This window comes from Polypterus senegalus, chromosome 1 (assembly GCF_016835505.1).
Source record: "Polypterus senegalus isolate Bchr_013 chromosome 1, ASM1683550v1, whole genome shotgun sequence".
Lineage (NCBI taxonomy): Eukaryota > Metazoa > Chordata > Cladistia > Polypteriformes > Polypteridae > Polypterus > Polypterus senegalus.
Window position 1 is genome coordinate 162,941,778 of NC_053154.1, and position 20,054 is coordinate 162,961,831.

The window sequence follows — 20,054 nt, forward strand, 5'->3', positions numbered from 1 at the left end:
AACATAGACACTACTAGGCTATGGTGAATTTTGTGTGAGTTGCACCAGAAAGGATGGTGACAGGATCACCATCAGATAAACCATATCCTGGGGGGTAAGTGCCATCATCACACCAAAGGACAGACACCCTAGCAGTTAACAGGAATGCCTAACCCACTGCTAAAATTAATGATGCCCTTTAAAGGCTAATAGAAGGGTCAGGGGTTCAGGGAGATTTAGATCAATGTCTGTGTTACAAATATATGGGCCATCCCTGAATACAGAAGTTATGCCATGGAAAGGATTCAAAGACACCTCTGAATTACAGGCCCAGTTAGACTGGAGCTGAGATGACAGCTATCAAAATCATTCATAGATAGATAGTGCTTACTAATGCCTCACATCTTCCACACAAAGAAGAGAAAATAAGAAAATTACACACAAATAGCATACACATATGGGGAGAACAAGATATAATAGATATTATAAAAAAATGATATTCTAAATATAGATTTTGTTCAAAAAATCATTATTTATACATAGCCAAAAAGGTGTATTGTTGACATTCATTACAAACCATTTAGTTCTACTACATTTATTTTAAGGGTTTAAACTCTGGAAATGAGACATTAGAAATTCAAACATTTAAAAAATTAATCATCCAATGAAATCTTAAACACACAACAGAGGATCTGAAGCACTATCCTCTTCACCTTCCATTTGTCTCAGTCTTTCTTTCTCCAGTACCAGGTCTCTCCTCTTCCCACTACTGGGACGCCAACAATGTTACCTGTTAACTTGTTCATCTTTTGACAGTGGATAGCTTTTAAACCCAACCTATTACTAAGCAAGTCCCAGCATCACCTCCGAGGTCAACAGCTGCCTGTAAAGTCACAGGTTTACCAGATTAAAATGAATTCCTTGCACCACTGTGTGGCTTTTAAAGGGAGACAACATCTACAATGTTTCTTTTGATATGTTAATTGTTCCCAAAAGCCACAGCTATTTGTACCTGGTAAGTTGTAGCAGCTTTATTACAGCCCTTCATGGCCTCACTGTACCTTGAAGACAGTTGGGCACTTGTTTTGTATTTGTTCTTTCTATTTGTATTGTAAGTGTATTAAATAAAATGTCTAAATTTCACGCTTTTGCATCTGACACCATTTTCATACTGTTCCTGGTATTACGAAGAATTTGTTATCTTTCAGTGATTTATTTAAATACTTGGTGTATTTGATATAGAGTACAAAAGACTAATAGAACACAATGCATTTTACTGTTCTCCATGCTGAATAACAAAACCAGTGGGTCTTTGGGGCTTCTATTGACACTGATAAAGGAAAAATATCATCAAAATAATTCAGTGGCAGGTACATTTCTATTAACAGAATACAAAGCAGTCACGCTATATCTGACTTTCACAACAGTGAGTCAACAATGAAAGGCCCGAGGCTGCAACTGAACTTTTAATCTTTCAGTTTAAAGTTTTTAGCATATGGCAGACTTGGTTAATATCTTTATTTAAAGACAAAAACACAAGTTTTTTTTCTTAAATGTTATTAATTGTAGTATATATTCCTATTTATCATGCAAACTATTACCTTTTAAACTACTGGGTTCAAATCCTCTACCCGGTCAGTAAATTTGTGAAGTCTGGAAATTCTCCCCATGTCTATTTATTTTTTCTTTTGATATTCTGAATTTCCTCAGCATATTTTAAAGATATACATATTAAGCTAAGTAATGATACTAAACTGGCAGTTAGGGTGGGAATGTGCATGAATGGGCCCTGTGACTATGGGCTATGTCCGGGACAGGTTTCTGCCTGAACTGGATCCTGAATTTGATTAAGCAGGCTTCAGAGTGTATATTATCCTAATATTTATTTTTTAATATGAGCTTACCTTACTATTGGCATTGTCCTTCAAAATGTTATATTTGAGCAGAGCTTATATTATTTGACCACTTTTCAAAATAACAGGTAAAAGCACAAGAATGACTCTGGTTTGTATAGTATTCAGTCATCCCTCATAATGTCAATACTATGTGTGAAATATATTTAAGAAAACATCTCATGTAACTGAATTCTCAGTCACTGACAGCATTACATTGCCACTGACTGTTTAAAGCAGGAATACCGGTATTAATGGATTTATTCGTTGTTGGCAATTATGGGTAAAACAGACAAGATTAATAAGGGGTTTTTAACTCATCATAGTATTAGGTGTAAGAGTGTATTGGAAACAGCAACTTTTCTTTGAATTTTAAAATCAATAGAGTCACAGGTGTATTGACTATGAGTGACCTTCCAGTAAAAATGGGCTTTGATAAAAGTGGTTAGTAGAGGCTGGCACAACTTGTACAGAGTAAAAGTAGCAAGAAAACTTCAGCCAATCCACTATCAACCTAAGAACACCATTGGTGCCAAAAGAAGTGACAATACTGGTGCAAAAACAGGCACATGTGAATGCAAAATTAATTACTTATTTTCATGGTTATGGTTGTGTATAGCAGCCAAACAATCCAAGTAAATTTTACTCCTATTAGTGAAAACAGTTTGTAGTGACAGTGTGTTAAGGAACACAAACTCCGGAAACTGGAGAACAAGAAAACCATTACCTGGTCTTGTGAATGCCAGTTCTTTTTGATTAATTCTGATAGTATGAAAAGCACATTGTGAAAACTCCATGAATCCATTTAGCTGGCTGTCAAAAATACAGACAGGTTGATACAGTTTAACAGTTTTCCACACTGGAAGGACCAAGGGAGGGAGCATATCCAGAGCATTACCTCTCCCAGAGCGCTAGGTGGTAGCCCCACTGAGTTGCAGCGGTGCCTCGGACTCTCACCAGGCTCCATTGGAGCTGGAGTTTGATGCAGCACAGTTGGGTTCCATGGGCGCTGCAGCTGCTGCTGAGCCCATATTTGCAGCTCTTCTGCCACACCCGGAAGTGGGTCAACGAGCACCTGGAGCACTTCCTGGTGCTTTATAAAAGGAGCCAGCAGCCACTACTTCAGGGAGCCAGAGTCGGGAGGAGGTAGGCGAAGCTTGCCTGGAGGAGTGGCGGAAAGAGAAAGAGAGAAAGAAAAAAAAGATTTGGTGCTTTTGTGTTTGAGATTGTGCTGTACCAGTGGGAAACGGGGGAAGGCGTTTCCCATGGGGAAAAAGAAAGAAAAATAAAAGCGTGTGTGCTTAACTTGTGTCCTGCGTCTGTCTGTGTCAGGTTTGGGCGGCAACAGCGCCCTCTGCAGCAGTGTCTTTATTGCACGCTCACAGTTCTTTAATATGATTAGAGAAGTCAAAGCAGATCAGGAGAATCCTTTCATGTCAGCAGTGTATCCATCTACAATTAGGCTTTTTCAGAAGGACACTGCCCCATACCAAAAGGCTAGAATAGCACTGGAATGGTTTCATGAATATGTCACTGAAAATTGCTTTACTGTAGTGCTCTTCTAAGGATCCAAATCCAATTTAAATACATACTTGTGGGATAGGAGATGGAATGAGAAAATGAGAAACCAAATCATTATTAAGTACATTAGAATAAAAATAATGTTCTACTTGGTGTACTTTTCATATTTGACATGTTCTGAAGTTTATCTTTTTCACATTTTATGATGAATGGTATTTATATACTTTATTCAGGGCCATATAAATATCAGAACTATTTCCTGCAAAAATATAAAAAAGTAGATAGATAAATATTGATGGCACAGTGGTACAATGGTTAGTGCTGACATATGATAGTTCCAAGAATGTAGATTTGATTTCAGGCTTGGACACTGCATAAGTGATGTAAACATGTTCTTCCTATATTCATACAGATTTCTCTGTGCAGACCAGTTTGCCCTCACATCTGAAAGATCTACATGTTTGGTAAAATAGCACTTTATTAATGGCCAGATTTGAATTCTTGTATGTGTGTACGGCAGACGATCAGGGATCCTGCCCCACCGGAACGCCTGGAAGATGGATGGACCGGGAGAGGGGCACTCTCTTTCCCTGGGCGTAACAGGTCTGCCCCCCTGGATTCCATCAGGGCCACGGAGATGGAGCTGGGAAGCTCAACCCTGTAGGGATCAATGGCCACCACCAGGCGGTGCCTGGACAGTCCTGGAGCCCTATAGGACAGCACTTCCGCCACACCAGGAACTATGTACGCCTGGAGTGCTTCCGGGTGCAAGGGCAGCACTTCCGCCACACTAGGGAGTGCTGCCGGAAGACCATTACACAGCACCTGGAGCACATCCGGGGCGAGATAAAAGGAGTGGCCTCACTCCATTCGGAGAGCCGGAGTCGTGTGGAACAGGACGGTGCTGCAAGGAGTGGAGTAGAGGTGGCAGAAGAAAGAGAGTAAAGGACTGAGTATAATGTGGTGTTTTTCTACACTGTGGTAGGCTTTGTGTGTTGCACAATAAACGGTGCGTGTTTTGTACAGTTGGAGTCCGTGTCTGTCTGTGCTGAGGCTGGTCTTTCACAGTGTGTTTGTGTGTGTAAATAAAAGAATAAAGGTTGTTTCTGTTTTGTATCCAGTGCTGCCAGTATATATAATAATGAAACAGAAAACATTAGTATAAAAAAAGATGGACAAGAAATATGAAGTAGGCTGTAGTACGATTAATATTTTATTCTAATCTGATAAACCACACACATGCTAATGTTAGAAACTGCAATGACCTTAAACATGTATCACTCTTTGAACAGAGTTTTCTTCCAATTGTGCTGTACTCTGCCCAAAATTATCTCATGTTGTAATTATCACACCAAGTTGTACCATACAATATAATATGCCTGTTACATCCAATTTAAATTGTGGAAGCTACATGCCAATTTGTTTGGTTGCTATAATTCTAGCAACGAATGACACTGTAACTGGTGCAGCATGTAGGTAAATTGTAATAATGTTTCACATCTACAACTTATTAAATAATTAATTACATATTTTATTACAGCAATGGTTAGCATGGCAGAACAGTGATTGCCAGAGCCGCTTCACTGATCCAGCAGCTGTGTTTTACATGCCACATTAGCAAGTTGTCTATGTAGAATTTGAATGTTTCCCCAAATTTTGTGTAGACTTTTTTTTCCACATCCCAAAGTCTTTCATGTTAGTCTGAGAGTGGATTTCAAGTTGGTCCTTAGTCTTATGGGAATGTAGGTGTGTGGAAGAATGTACCATAAAAAGGAATGGTGTCCTTTGTAGAATGAGAATGGGAATCCCGGACATAAAAGAGAAGAATCAGTTAATGGGAAAGGAGGCCAATGCAAGAAAGCATATGGATTGGCTGGCAGAACAAATAATCTTTGTACTCGGCTGGTGTAAATTAATAGAAGAACCAGCTATAGCCAGGAGTCGGGAGCAGTTCAATTTCCCCATACAACAGGTGATAGTGGTCCTCGCATAAGAACTCAGACGGGACACCTGCAGGGATGCTTGGGAGTTGGGAGTACAGAAGTGCAGCCCTGTTGGGGTCCCTAGGTATCATTAGAGATCGTTGTTGGGGGAGGACGTCCCTACTTTTTCAATGGCTGGAAGTGCTTCCTGGAAGACAAGGTAAATTTTCCACAAATGTTAGAAGCCATTTCTTCACACACATAACATCAGATGCACTTGTATATATGACAAAAGTGGTGCAGTTGCTACAACAACAACAACAACAACAACAACAACAGCAAGAACAACTACTACTATTACCACTTCTAACACTGGTACTACTACATTTCTAAGTAGTATAGTTGAATATAAAATCTTAGAGAGCCTGGTTTATAAAACAAACTAAAAATATCATGAAAATATTACATGAACAGAAATGACAAGCTGTGTTGGGCTGAAATAACTGTTCTCATACAAAAATTTGTTTTGTGATTATTTGCCTTATTCAAAACTCTTCTAGTACAACATAAAAAATAATCTAAATTAAATATAGCATTGCACAGATACCTTTATTATTTTTATTTGTTTATGGTATTTTATTTCTGGCCTAATAAAAAAACATAATAAAAAATTCAAGATCTAAACATAATTTTTTTACAATGCAAGTGAGGAAAAATATTGCATTGGTTAGCACTGATACCTCACAACCTCAGAGAATAGTTCATATCTCAGCCTGGTCACTTCTTTCTGTTGTGACTCATAACTAAAAAAACATACATGCCAGGTTAACTGGTGCCTCTAAATTTGCACAGTCTGAGAAGGTGTAGGTCAGTGTGCCCTGCGATGGGCTGGCAACCTTCCCATAGTTGAACTCTGCCTTATGCCGGATACTGCAAGAATACATTTCTTCTCCCTATGACACATGTAATGTACAAAACTAGCATTTACTTTCTGAACAAAAAGTTACCTTCCTTGCAAATATACTTTGAGAGTTTATTCTCTTATTTATCTGGTGAGCAGCCAGTACTGACCATTGTACTGAAAAGCTGGCCACTTATTGTATTCATAGGTACTGTAAGTCACAATACTATTTTTACATGCGTCATTGTCAAAAATGTACAGTGTTTTAAAATAAGCAAAAGTATGTGATACCTGCTTTACTTGAAGCTAAAGAATGGTTTGAAACATTTGAAAAGTATTTAATTATTAATCACACTTCCAGAAATACAATGAGCATGTCCATCCATCCATCCATTTTCTATCCCGCTGAATCCGAATACAGGGTCACGGGGGTCTGCTGGAGCCAATCCCAGCCAACACAGGGCACAAGGCAGGAACCAATCCTGGGCAGGGTGCCAACCCACCGCAGGACACACACAAACACACCCACACACCAAGCACACACTAGGGCCAATTTAGAATCGCCAATCCACCTAACCTGCATGTCTTTGGATTGTGGGAGGAAACCGGAGCGCCCGGAGGAAACCCACGCAGGGAGGACCCAGGGAGGACCCCGGAAGCGAACCCGGGTCTCCTAACTGTGAGGCAGCAGTGCTACCACTGCGCCACCGTGCCGCCCCGCAAGGAGCATGTCTTCAGGTTAAATCATTGTTAAACCAATTAAAATTAGTGGGGTCTTCACTGATAACATTTTATGCAGGAAATCTATTGCACAGATGTGTGAATCCTGATTAATTGAAATTGTGATGCAAGATCTTTTGACTTGCACAATCTAAAACTTGCAGGAAACAATAAGTATTAAATTTTTGATTCCAAAACCTTGGTTGTTCTTGAAACAAATTTGAAAATATTCTCATTTACGCTGGCAAAATATCTGCTGTTTTGCAGTTTCACAAATCAGCATATACTGTAATGTACTCAGTAATCTTACCTGTTCATCTTGTAACCATATCAAGTATTATGTGTATACTGTATATTAAAATAAGGATGTTTATTATCTTAAAATTCAGTATTTTCTTCTACGTCTAATGTTACTTAATTTTATAATAAGGCAAAAAAAAAATTATAACTGAAAATTATAATGTGTGATGATCTAAATACTGTTGTACTGTCCAGTGGATATAAAAAGTCTACACACCCCTTCCGAAATTGCAGATTTTGTGTCGTAAAAAAGATAAATCCTGTCAGAACTTATTCCACCTTTATTGCTAAATAGCAGTCTATACAAATTGAAATCTACACAAAGAAGGTGAAAACAAATCAGAAACTTTTTGCATTAGTGTGCAAACCTTTTAATAATCAAGGATGTGGCTGATTTCAGAATCAACCAATCACAATAGGTCTCATCTTAAATAGTAGTTAGTAAACACCTGACATTAATTAATGTGACTCTGATTGAGCTCAGATGGTTTGGCATTTCCTCTTGGTTGCAACATACTGCCATGGTCCACAAATAACTTTTAAAACACGAATGGGATTTCATCATTGAAAGATATCAATAAGGACAACAGTACAAAAAGGCGTCCAATGTGTTAAACATCCATGGTGAAGACAAATGATTGTCTCAGTAATCACACTGTAAGCAGTGTGCTTTGTTGAGCTGTCCTGGATAATGTCGTCTCTTCAGTTATGGATCATAGGCCGGATTGCTACCTTTCAACTGCAAATTTAAATGGTGATTCCCATTTCCACTAAGCTAGGGCAGGGGATGTGTTCAAATTACCAAGAGACCACAAAACTATCAGTTTCTTGGAAAAAGCATTTGCCAGGGGCTAGAAAATAGAGATTCTATGGAAATGGAGATTAACCATATGTTCTTCAATTAATATCTAAGTAGTGATAGGAGTTTTTCAGTCCTGTGCTTGTGTGAGATATCTTAACTATGTACCCTATTTTGTCTAAGAGGAAATTTTGCAAGGCTATAGTGGACTGAGAGCACTGCAACATGCTGTTCATTCCCTTTATTTGGGAAAGGAGAGTAGTATTTTCATTCTTGCTACAGGTGACTTTCGAAACTCCTTTTGTCTGCTCTTTACATTGACTAAATATCAAAAAAGAATTATAAGCAGCCACATTGAACTTATAATTTGGTTTTAAGTAAAACACTGACACTTTATAGTTATACAACTAATAATGTGATATTTATATGCACTATACAATTACTGCAAATATTGTGAAATACTTAGATAATTTCATTAATTTTGTACAAAATTATTTTAAAATAACATTTATTGTTCAAAATTAAACTTAAAAAAAAAAGAATCCTAATGCTGTCATTCTTGTTGAATAATAGCCTTCTTATCTGAAAATGCTAAAGGGCATCCTTACCTGAGACAAGTATGTCATTTCTAAGAGCGCACACAGCATATTCAGATTTGGTGAATTCTGGAAGTTTAGCCAAGGACTTCCATTCCCCGGTTACTGGGTCGTAGCATTCAGTGTAAGGGAGGTTAAACCCACCGACTCTCTCACAGCCTCCAACCACTACAATCACCTCGGAAAAGCCTGTGGATCTGAGGGACAAGACAGACTAATTACAATGATAACAGATAACAGAGCAGGAGACCACTTCCTGTTATTTAAAATTGTAAAATTATTTCATTCATAAAAGGTAGTTTAAAATAAAGTTTTACACATCTACTGGAAGGCTCTTGGTCCAATGGTTAAGGAAAATTCTTTTATTTAATAGAAGTGCTTACTGGTGTACTAATTTCAAAAGGTTTTTTTCCTATTTATTTGCTTAAAAATAATAACTGGAAAACAGGACCAGACATCTCTATCTGGAAAAGGAAGAGTGATTGCCTGGATTGTGCTAACTACAGATAACACTGCTGTCAGTTTCTGCTAGAGTCATCTTCAATAGGATTCATGATTACTTGCTCACCTACCAGTGAATAGAGCAATCTGGTTTTATGCCTATGAAGTTTACCATTGACTGCATCCTGGCACTGATGTCCACAATGAGTACAAATGTGAATATTGACAGAGTTTCTTTGCAGCCTCTGTGAATTTTCATAAAGCATTTGAGTCAGTTGGTTGAGCTACCCTGTGGGAAATTCTGATACTTGAAGGGATTCCCCGCAAAGTTGCTGGATATCATTGCCAGCCTGTACAATGGTACTTTGAGTGCTGTGCAGAGTGGAGGCATATCCTCTGTGTTCTTCCCAACTGATTCTGGGGTTTGTCAGGGGTGTGTTCTTGCTTCTACCCTGCTCAATGCTTGTGTAGACTGGGCATTAAGCAGGGTCATGGGGTCCAGAGGCTGTGGGGCATCTGTTGGTGAAGAAAGATTCACTGATCTTGACTTTGCCAATGATGCTGTGATCTTCGCAAAGTCAATGGACGTTCTGATCAAGGCTCTCACAAGACTGAGTGAGGAGTCTGAGAGTCTGGGCTTGTGATGGCCTGGATAAAAATCAAGATCCAGCTCTTTAATGGCCTCTTGATCATAGCCATCAGCAATGTGTCTGTGTGTGGAGAGAATGTCAACCTTAACAAGAGGTTTACTTAACTCGGCAGCGACTTTCATTTCTCTGGTGAGTCTTCCTATGAAGTCAGTAGACAAATTGGGAGAGCATGGGGGGGCATGAGATCAATGGAAAAGGGTCTGTGGTTCTTCCGAGATCTTTCCAAAAGGACAAAGGTCCAAGTCTTTAGAATCCTGGTTTTCCCTGTTTTTCCATATGGTTGCAAGACATGGACACTATTCAGTGATCTGAGATGAAGCCTGGACTCCTTTGGTACTGTGCCTTGAGTACCGCTGGTTTGACTTTGTGTCAAACAAGCGGTTGCTCACCGAGTCCTGAATGAGGCACATTACCTGCATTGTGATGGAGTATCAGTTACGGCACTATGGCCATGTGGCGCGATTTCCAGAGGGTGATCCAGCTCACAGGATCTTCATTGTTGAGGAACTGAGCAGCTGGACCAGACCATGGGGACACCTACGTAATACGTGGCTGCAGCAGATAGATGGTCATTTCTGGAAAGGTTGGACTGGAATGCATGTTTGCCTGATAGGATGCCAACACTGATCCCAAGCTGTTTCCTTGTGTGGTTGGTGTGGCAATGCGATGTACCAGTGCATGCTCCCCAATGTGACCTGACATCCTGGTTTCCAAATTATAAATGTATATGAGCTGCAACAATGCTTAGTTTACATAGCATGGAGCATTTATCTGAATTTAAAAAATAAATAGTGTTTGACATGTTTTGCTTGTGAATTAAAGTTTGATGTATGAATGTATGTTATACATTTGTTTTGTATATACATTTAAGTATAATGTACTGTATGTTTAAACAACATTCTGAATAAAAGAGATTGTATTATCTATTTACTACAAGCTCATTTCATGAGTATTTAAAAAAAAACTAACGTTAAACAATGTGAATGATATATTACTTTTTTTTTCCTGGACTTTGGAAATGAAATAAGTCAAAGGGATTTTTAATTAGAAATAATATACTAACAATTTTGGATTTAGAAATATGATGACCTTCAATTCAAATGAAAGAGGAATAATAATTTGCATTATGTTGCTGAATAACATTTACCATACTTTATTTTTTAAAACAAGCAAAAATTGCAATATTATTATGTTGTAACCCAGATAACAGGAAAATACTGTATCATGTGTTTTTAGCTATTCTCAAACCTATTACCAATGAATGCTATATGATACCCACCTGTGGTTACTTGTAAAAGATGTAACCTTAGGGAAAGACATTAGACAACACAGACCAGACATTCCCTGTTTCCTAGGACAGTCTCAGATGTTAGCCCTAACTTAGGTGTCGTGACAAATTCTTCAAAAAATTTTATTTGTCCCATATTTTTCACACTGCTAATTTTTTACTGTACTAAATAATACAAAAGAAAAATTTAACCTCATGTTTTCTTGGAGAAAGAATACAACAATATTTCTTGTAGAATGGGACCCAATAGTGACCAGCGCTGGACAACAGCAAATGTTATGAAAAACAACCATGGCAAAAAAAAAAAAACTCACCTTGCTCATGTCACATAATCCATATGCCAGTTATCCAGTTGTACTCTAAAAACACGCAAAATGTTGCTTTTATACTAAAATATTGTTAAACAGCAACTCAAACAGTAAACCAAAAGACTTTTTGAATTGAAAATAGGGCTATTGACCAACGAATGAGGAAAAGATATATATGTCTATTTGATTTTTCATGTTTGTCATACCATGACTGAGTGGAACGAGAAAGAAGATGGGCCGAGATTACATCTTATTGCAGTGTGCTCCAAGTTGATGAAGTGATATTGTTCTACTTTTGAAATGTGTGAGACTTGAAGCTAGGACAGAAAAGTGACCATGGAGAATAATGTAATCATTCTGTTCAGAAATCCTAGCTGTTTAATATAACACTCTCTATAATAGTGAGATTCAGTCAACATACATACAAATTTATGAATAAATGAATGTACAATCAATGCTTATACTTGATTTTTCACCATGTAAGTCTATGCCTATCTATTTATTTTTAAGAAAAAAGGGGAGAATTTTACTCTGAGTCTCCAAAATATGTAAGCCCATAAACCCAGTTTGATATTTATTAATACAAAAAGTTTGAACCTAATCTGTGGACGATACAACTCAAATCTGTCCAACAGAATTGTTTCTGTGGTAAGTGCCTTACATATAATAAAGTAATACAGTGTCCTTTTTATATTAATTTTGGATATTTTAATGAAAGGAAGCAATTGTTAGTTACCAGAGTAAATAGGCAGAGAAGTAATAACAAGGACAAGTGGCAAACTAGAAGAGCAAGACTCTGTAAAAAAAAAAATATCTAGAGACAGGAAGTCAGAGCCCCAGGGCTCCTCTGTCGAGACAGTTTTCTGCCTGGATACTGACACCACACAATAGGTAAACCTGCTACCTGACACCTGCAGCTTATTGGTTATGAACACAAATTTAAAAACAGAAATGTGCAAGGGCAGGGAGCAGCTACAAACTTTTTTATGCTGTAGAATAATAGAAAATCCTTGAAAGACTTTTTTTTCCAAATATGAGAACACCTGCAATGGTTTCTTTTTGTGTTCAAAACAAGGGACTTACAAGGACAAGACAATGTTAAGAAACACATTAAAATGTCATACAGTAAGAGTAGCTTTTGTAAAAGTCAGTAAGGCATATATATTTTAAAATATTATTGGCAAAACCACCTTGACCAAAAGCTTGTTTGTCTTTTTTTCTATATCAATGTTTATTAAGATCATAGGCTGTCGGCAGTTTTGTTGAGAAAATCAAAAATACAGTATTAGGCTATCTTTACTTAAAGGCTTTCCTAATTCACATCCTCATGTTCTACAAGATACGAGAAAACATGTAATGATGACTTTGCCCTATTTATTAACTTGTCAGAGAATTATGGGCTAACTAACTTATTGAATATAATACACAAGCTTCTAAATTATATACAACAGCACATTATTCCTGAATGCTGTTTGAAAGTATCTGCTGTTTCATCTCATTTTATGACAATACAAGCCCAGATTAAAATGGTACTGAGAAAAACCTTACGTGATCACTCAGGACAGACACAACATGTCATTTAAAAAATAAAGCGCAAATATTTCTGGTCAGATTCATAGTTTAACCCTTTTATGTACATTACATCCATCTACACCCATACAGTCACACAACAACTCATAATACAAGAGAGAAATAAATTAAGCTTGTGCTTTGCTTGTTTCATGGCCAGTTCTTTAAATATTTCAAAAAACAACCTCTTGATAAACAGACTATAAATAAATATTTGCTTGTAGTCATCAGATACATCCTAGAAGACCCAGAAACCCACTGAGCTCACTGCTATGCATGTTACTTTACTTTTCATTGAATTGTTTGGCTTAACAATGAAGAAACTAGTAAAAGAGTCTTAATTCTCAAGATTAAATTATGGTTTCCCAAGTCCATTTAAGTCAGTGCTTATCCTGTGCTAATGTCTGCAGTCAGAATAATGAACAACTAAATAATTATGAAAAGTTTAAAGATACTTTTGAACCTTCAGTACTCCCTGAAATCTTTTGTAATGAATGCTAATGCTAATGTTCAGATGGGAATGGAAGTGTGGAGCAAAAAATAACTACATTTTTTATTTGAATAATATTTTTTAATGTATTTAAGTGCGACTTATTTGAAAATAATTTAAACTTTTCTGTGAAACAAAATCTAAACAATACAAAAATCACTTTAATTAAATTAAATAGGCTCACAGGAAAACTTACAGCAAAGCTGACTTGCAAGAGGTTAGCAGCTGGAGTGCAGGAAAGTTAAATTAATATGGGGAAATAGAGCTGGCCTGTGGTATAATAGGAGTAAAGTGAGTGAAGAAACAATGGGATCCATCAGAAGACAAAAATAGAAGCCTGAGGCAGGTGAAACCGAAAGGAGCAGTTTAATATTTCAGTGTTTTTCTATTGAAGTACTCAGCTTTCTTGATTCAGCCTATTTTATCCCCTTGGCTACAACTGCTTCCTGGCAAAACTGCTTTTTCAACTGAGTCCATTCCACCAAAATGAAGGTACAATGTAAAAAAATAAAAAATGTATTTCTACAGAAAGAACATGCAATTGAGCTGCACATGGACAGCAACCAGGTAACTTCAGGACCTTCTGCTGCCTTCAACATTTCTGAAACAAATCAAATTGGGCCCACTGTTTTATCAGCACCGAGTTTCTTCAACACATTCATGACTTTGTGTTTTGAAACTAACAATAAGCTCTTTCTGGTTTCTCTCAATATAATTATCCTATGTATTCTCCTCTTTCAGTAACTTGCACATCTTTCAAGTACAGTATCCTTAATCTCATTATATCTATCATGCTGTTCTCTTCAACATTTTCCAACCAATTCACTCCTACCACATCCTGTCTTCCTTTTGCTACCTGCTTTGTTATCCTGAACACATTTCTTTTCCTTCCTCATCCTGCAACTCACTAGCAAACCTTTGCCTCTCGATCTTCTGTGGCTACTTTTCTGTTTACTTGTACAGCAGGACAGGCCTTCTGCCTAGGATTTCTAATACCTTTGATAGTATCTTCTCTTATTTTCACTTCTTTCTCCTTAACAGAATTCCACAGCCATGTCATTTGTGTCACAGAGGCCCCTTTGCCCGACTTTTTACATTACCACTGTAACCTGGGATTAGAAAAAGGATACTGCCCCTCTTGCGCGCCCTAAAAGCAGAATAAAGGAGAATGGTACAGAAAGAGTATCTGGCCTTAATAATTTCTGGTCCATTACCCTCTTAAATGGGTAGCAGAGAGTATCATGACAAACTGATAGAGCAAAAAATGGAAATTTGCAAATAGCATGAGCAGACACTGCAAAAGAAAATGTGTGGTGTGTTTACATTTACAGATAGGGAGAAAATAATGCAATAATCCCTCATTTTTATTTCCTTTTATTTATTTTTTCAGTAAATGAAATGTATGTCAAAAGAAGCTGCAGACAAAACAGGTTTACAAAGGAAAACAAACAAACAGCCTAATATTAAAATATTACTATGACACCACAGACCACCCAGCTTTGCTCTTTGTACTGTTGTAACCCTACACAACAGCATGTAATCTGATCAAATAAGTTATTATGAGCTATGGTACTCTTCTGATGAATTTATGATCAAAGGAAAGAAAAAAATAACTGAAACTAAATACACCTGGGTGATTCCATTAAATTGCAGGATTTAAGAAGCACTCTGCCTGTCATTAGAAGTCTGTCAGTTTCTTTGTTTCTGTCTACAGGCAATCACCTGCCTCAGGTTTACAGTGGCAATCTGGCCTGTTACAAGGATAATCCATCTATTCTTCTCTGTGAGTTTTGTGTGCACACTATGATAGGGAATCAATAAGAAAATGTAATAAGGGTTTTCAGCACATACAGGGTCCAAAAACCATCACAAAAGTCTAGCGAAGCCAACAGGTCTCACCTTTACCCCCTTCTACTCCTCTGAGTTGAACAGCATATGTGAAATCAGAATTCTTCTAAAAGGACACAACATATCTACACCTAAATAATAAGTATGAATTTCCATTTTGAAGAGTGATTAGCCATTTACATTGCAACAAAGTAATACAGCAAAACTCAACATGTCCACACATTTAAACCACTTCTGGGTCATATGTGACTGAAGTGTGTCCTCTCAGTATCAAAAGCAAAGCAGGAACAAACCCTGGACAGGATGCCAGTTCACTGTAGGACCCATTTAATCAATCCAACACACACACTAATCTACCCAATGCAAATTTACAATAACCATTAACTGAATATATTTGTCTCTGGGATATGGGAGAAAAACTGAGTACCCAGTGAAAAGTCCATGCAGAAACCAGAAGAAAGTTCACACAGGTAGTGCACATATGTGGGCACTGAGTCCTGAATGCTAGATCAATGAGGCAGCAGCACTTTTGTCAGAAAGTATAAAATACTTTTCCTCTGCCTGTGAACAGCGGCAAACACACTTTCTCATTCTAGGGGTATGATTGTAGCTCCTTTTTATTCAGTAGTTAAATTGATTGGAGCAATATTTTTTAATCTAACAGAACATTTTTCAATCAACTCCATATGTTATGTCAGTTTCTGAACCATTTTTTCAGTGAAGGGTCATGGGGAGATATACCTTATCCTAAGAACACTTGGCAAAAGGTTGGAATAAAGATAAGCTGACAACATTCCAGTGCATTGTAGATTACACATGTACTGACAGCTACATTGGCCCAGATTGAAGCAGCAATTTTACTTTGTTCAGTTGAAAACCAGAACCATAACATGTGGGGAAAGGCCACATACTATAGAAAGAGCATCTGATAAAAAAATGTGCCACTTTCTCACTGTTTTATAAAAAGCTGCCACTGTTTGATTCTAGGGGTAGAGATTTACTAAAAAAACATACCAAACACAATGCCCACAAGTGAATTTAAGTTTGTGTTATCTAAACAGAACTACAGTAGTATAATTAAAAATCTGTTCATTATTTTGAATAATACTATTTGAGTAATAAAATAGTTTACCACATAGAAAACTCAAAAACTGCTTAGTTTACTTTTTTACACTAATTACAGGAAATTACAAAATGGCTTAGGAACTTCAGAAAACCTCACAGTTCAAAACTTGAGATTTTCAGACAGATTTAGACAAGAAATGTGCTATTCTCATTCTCATCTTCAGTTCATTGCTTTATCATCAACTTTTCAACATTTTCACAAGCCAATTCAGCATTTTATTATCTAAGTTTCTTCAGTTCATTTCAAGTCCAATTCTGTTTTTAGGCCGTGTTTTCGCTAATAGGCCAGGGTGGTCTGGTTTCTTGACAGTATGCAGTCAATAGCGGGAATTTTTTAACTGCTATGGTTTATTTATTTATGATATTAATTTACAAAGCAGAGATGCTCCACATTCTCATGGATAACCCATGATACAAATGAGACCAGTGTGAAGGACAGCCGGGTCCCATGCCCAGCAGGGACGTCCCTGCTGCTTATGTTCCGGGGGAGCCGCCATGGGCAGTCCAATAACTCCCTCGGGATGCTTGGTGGCAGCCTCCCTGGCCGACAGTGATTCCCCAACCACCCGCAGGGCTCCATGGGAGATGGAGTCCTCCACAGCTTGGTTGGGGCCCGGGGTGGCCGCTAGGGGGGGCTGTCTGCTTCCCACAGCCCGGCTGGACGAGTCTTCAGTTCCACCCAGAAGTGCAATTAGGACCAGGTGGTTAATCATCTGGATCGCTTCCGGGTGGGCTATAAAAGGACCCAACCACCACCACTCAAGGAGCCAGGGTCGGGAGGAGGAGGACTAAGCTTGAGGAGGAGTGGTGGAAAAGAAGAAGGATTGTTGGTTGTGTTTATTGTGCTTTGGGACTGTGTTTGGGCTGTGTGGCACGGGGAAGACGTGCCCCACACCTGAAGAAACAATAAAACTCTTTGTGTTTTTTATACGTGCCTCCGTGTCCATCTGTGTCGGGTCAGGCGCCTATATAGCGCCTTTGTTACACCAGATACAAAGCTTTTGTGATACAGAACTAAATTTAAGAGTTGTGACAGCAGTTAGAATCAATTTATGTTGTGAGGAGAAAATGGTCCTAGTGTAAATTAACTCCTGATGAAATTGCTAACAGAAATTAAATAAAATTTACTAAACATTGTAATACTATTTCGCTGTAAAAGCACATGCAGCTGGAAAAGAAGAAAAAAGGCAGTTTGCACACATCTGTGATACTGTGGCATCTCAGTTTTTCAAAGCTGAGTTTTATAATGAATTATTACAGGCATTGTGGTACATATCCATAGCAGCTTATAAAGCAGATACACAATACTACGTATGTAATTCATGCAAATGATAGAAGGTGGTTGAGGATGTTATGGAATTTTTGCATGAGCAGGAGAAGCTGTTAGCTGTTCAAACATAAACCATAATTTGACATGTCAGCTCAATCAGCTTCATGCAAAATACTGAGCAGATGCAATCAAACAGGCAACAAACATATCAGGGTTAATGATGGCCTACAGTCAAAAAGTTCTGTCATAGCCTTCTTTTCATTACAGGCCAACTAAATGAACTGCTGACAAAACTAAGCTTAATAATAATAATAACAATAATACATTTTATTTATATAGCGCCTTTCTCATGCTCAAGGCACTTAATTTTTACACTTAGAATTTTGTTTTTACCTGCGTGGCCTTGTCCTGGGGGACATCATCTCATTGCCAAGTACATGGTAACGCCTTGCTTCGTGTAACAGATGATAGCATTCAGGGGAGGTCTGAATAAGCTGGTCTCCCTCAACAGTTTGAACAAAGTAATTTGGATGAAGCAGTGGCATCCTGACATGCATAAGTAGCTCTTTGAGCAGAGGTTTCCTCAATTCAATTAAATGGTAGACCCATCGCAAAACTGCTTCAAAGACCATCTCCTCCTTGCTGATAACCAACTCATCACTGGAGATGTGCTCAATGAGTTCATCTTTTCGCAGCTCCAGGAACTCTTCATGCTGGGCCACATCGGCAAAGTTCTGAAGGGCATAGCTCCGACAGCGACTGGCTAGATTCTTTAGTGAGTGAGTGTCGGCAAAACGCTGAATGCCTAGACAGTTACAAGGATCCAGCTGGTCTTCCAAGAATTTGGCACAGGCATCACGTAATGTCCCTATTTGAAAAAGGCTGGATGTCTCAAAAAGGAACTGCACATTCTCTGTTGTAATTTTGGCTTTGCCAGTGTAGACATACTGTAGAAAGCTGTCCATAGCTTCAGCTAAAATGCCATTTATCTCTACCAACATTTCACGGCTTTCGCGATGGTCGTTACAGAACATGGCCCGGAAATAGCTGCTACAAGCAGACAGGACAGCACGATGGCATGGAAACTCCCGCCCCTCAACACAAATAATCACATCAGTAAAAAGACGGCTATCACGAAATTCATTAAGAACCTGCAAAATGCCTTCAGCGTGGGATGATCCTGAGCAAAAATCATAGGCATCATGATTCATGAGTGATTTTGGATCCACCTCAAAGATCTTGCGTTTAGTGACAGGTGAATCACGTACCCCTAAGTCCTCTCTGTTTAGTCGTCTTCCTAAGATTAGCACCATGGCTGCATTCAGCTTCTCTCTGTTTTAAAACCTTCCCAAGAAGAAATACTGGTAATCTTCGTTATATTATCCTACAAAAAGAAAAAAAAGTAGTACATTTTAGTTCCAATGGTACTTCAAACAAGCATGGTGCTTCGTCCACTTCTGATTTTTGCTAATAATACATACTATTCAACTGAAACACAGCCATCTAATCCATCTACTTGGAAAACAGAAAAGAAAGTCTAGTCATAAGCAAAATAAGTTCAAGTTATTTAGTTAAAACAGGGAAGAAGTGGTTTATATACTGTATATACCATCTACCAAATTGCAGTCCGTGAGAGTGATGAGAGTTCTGCACAATGTTGAAAACTCAATGTTGGAAACGTTTCTGGAAAATATCCTAAATGGAGAAGTGAGAGGTCCCAGTGATTTTTTTCGCTGTGTGTATTATCTGCTGCCGGGTCTTTCTGTCAGAGACATTCATTTCTCATACCAGACAGAAATATAGCTGGTCCATATACTCCCTATGATGATCCTATAGAACGTGGTAAAGATGAGGGGCCTTACTGTGCTCAGGCAGCATGGGAAGTGAAGATGTTGGTTCTCCTTTTTTGCTGAAGGAGCACTGTGGCTTATGAAAATTGTTCATTTTTTTTTGCAAATGCCTTCAATTCAACTGTAGCCACTAGCAGGCTATTAGCATCACATGAATCATTCACTTCATCCTTCATGATTACATTGAGTTTCTGACTAACATTATTAAAGTATATGATAGAATGAAGAACCAATGTGTTACAGATCACCTTTCTATGGTAACAGCTACTGCATATTGCTGGCATCTAAATTGAACTAACTACATTTTCTTTAAATACTGGAGAGGAAAAGAGTTAGCTGTCAGGACTGACAAATACCTTATACAAATTTCTGTACTGTTTTTGGGTGATTTTTCATTCATTTCCTTTTTCTTTTGCTGCTGTTGGCCTCGTTTTGCCTTACATTTTTTTCTCTAAATGGAACTTCAACAGTATCAGCTTTTCTAGTCTGTGATGGAATCTGATGTTGTCTTTATATTGTTATTGGTTTACTTCTCTATTATTAGTGTTAACTTCATTTTTTGTGCATGCAGTACAATGTCAGTGA

The 20,054-nt window shown here is 38.0% G+C and overlaps 1 protein-coding gene across 1 annotated transcript in view; it reads right to left on the reverse strand.

Moving 5' to 3' along the window:
* The window catches only part of klhl24a (kelch-like family member 24a), a 66,667-nt gene that overhangs the window by 36,690 nt on the left and 9,923 nt on the right, over window positions 1-20,054 (reverse strand). Inside the window, exons 2-3 of the mRNA XM_039761729.1 lie at window positions 18,013-19,003; window positions 8,643-8,827 (exon numbers count right to left, since the gene is read on the reverse strand). Coding sequence (XP_039617663.1) covers window positions 8,643-8,827; window positions 18,013-18,932 — 1,105 coding nt within the window. The 5' untranslated portion in view covers window positions 18,933-19,003. The remainder of the gene's footprint in view (window positions 1-8,642; window positions 8,828-18,012; window positions 19,004-20,054) is intronic.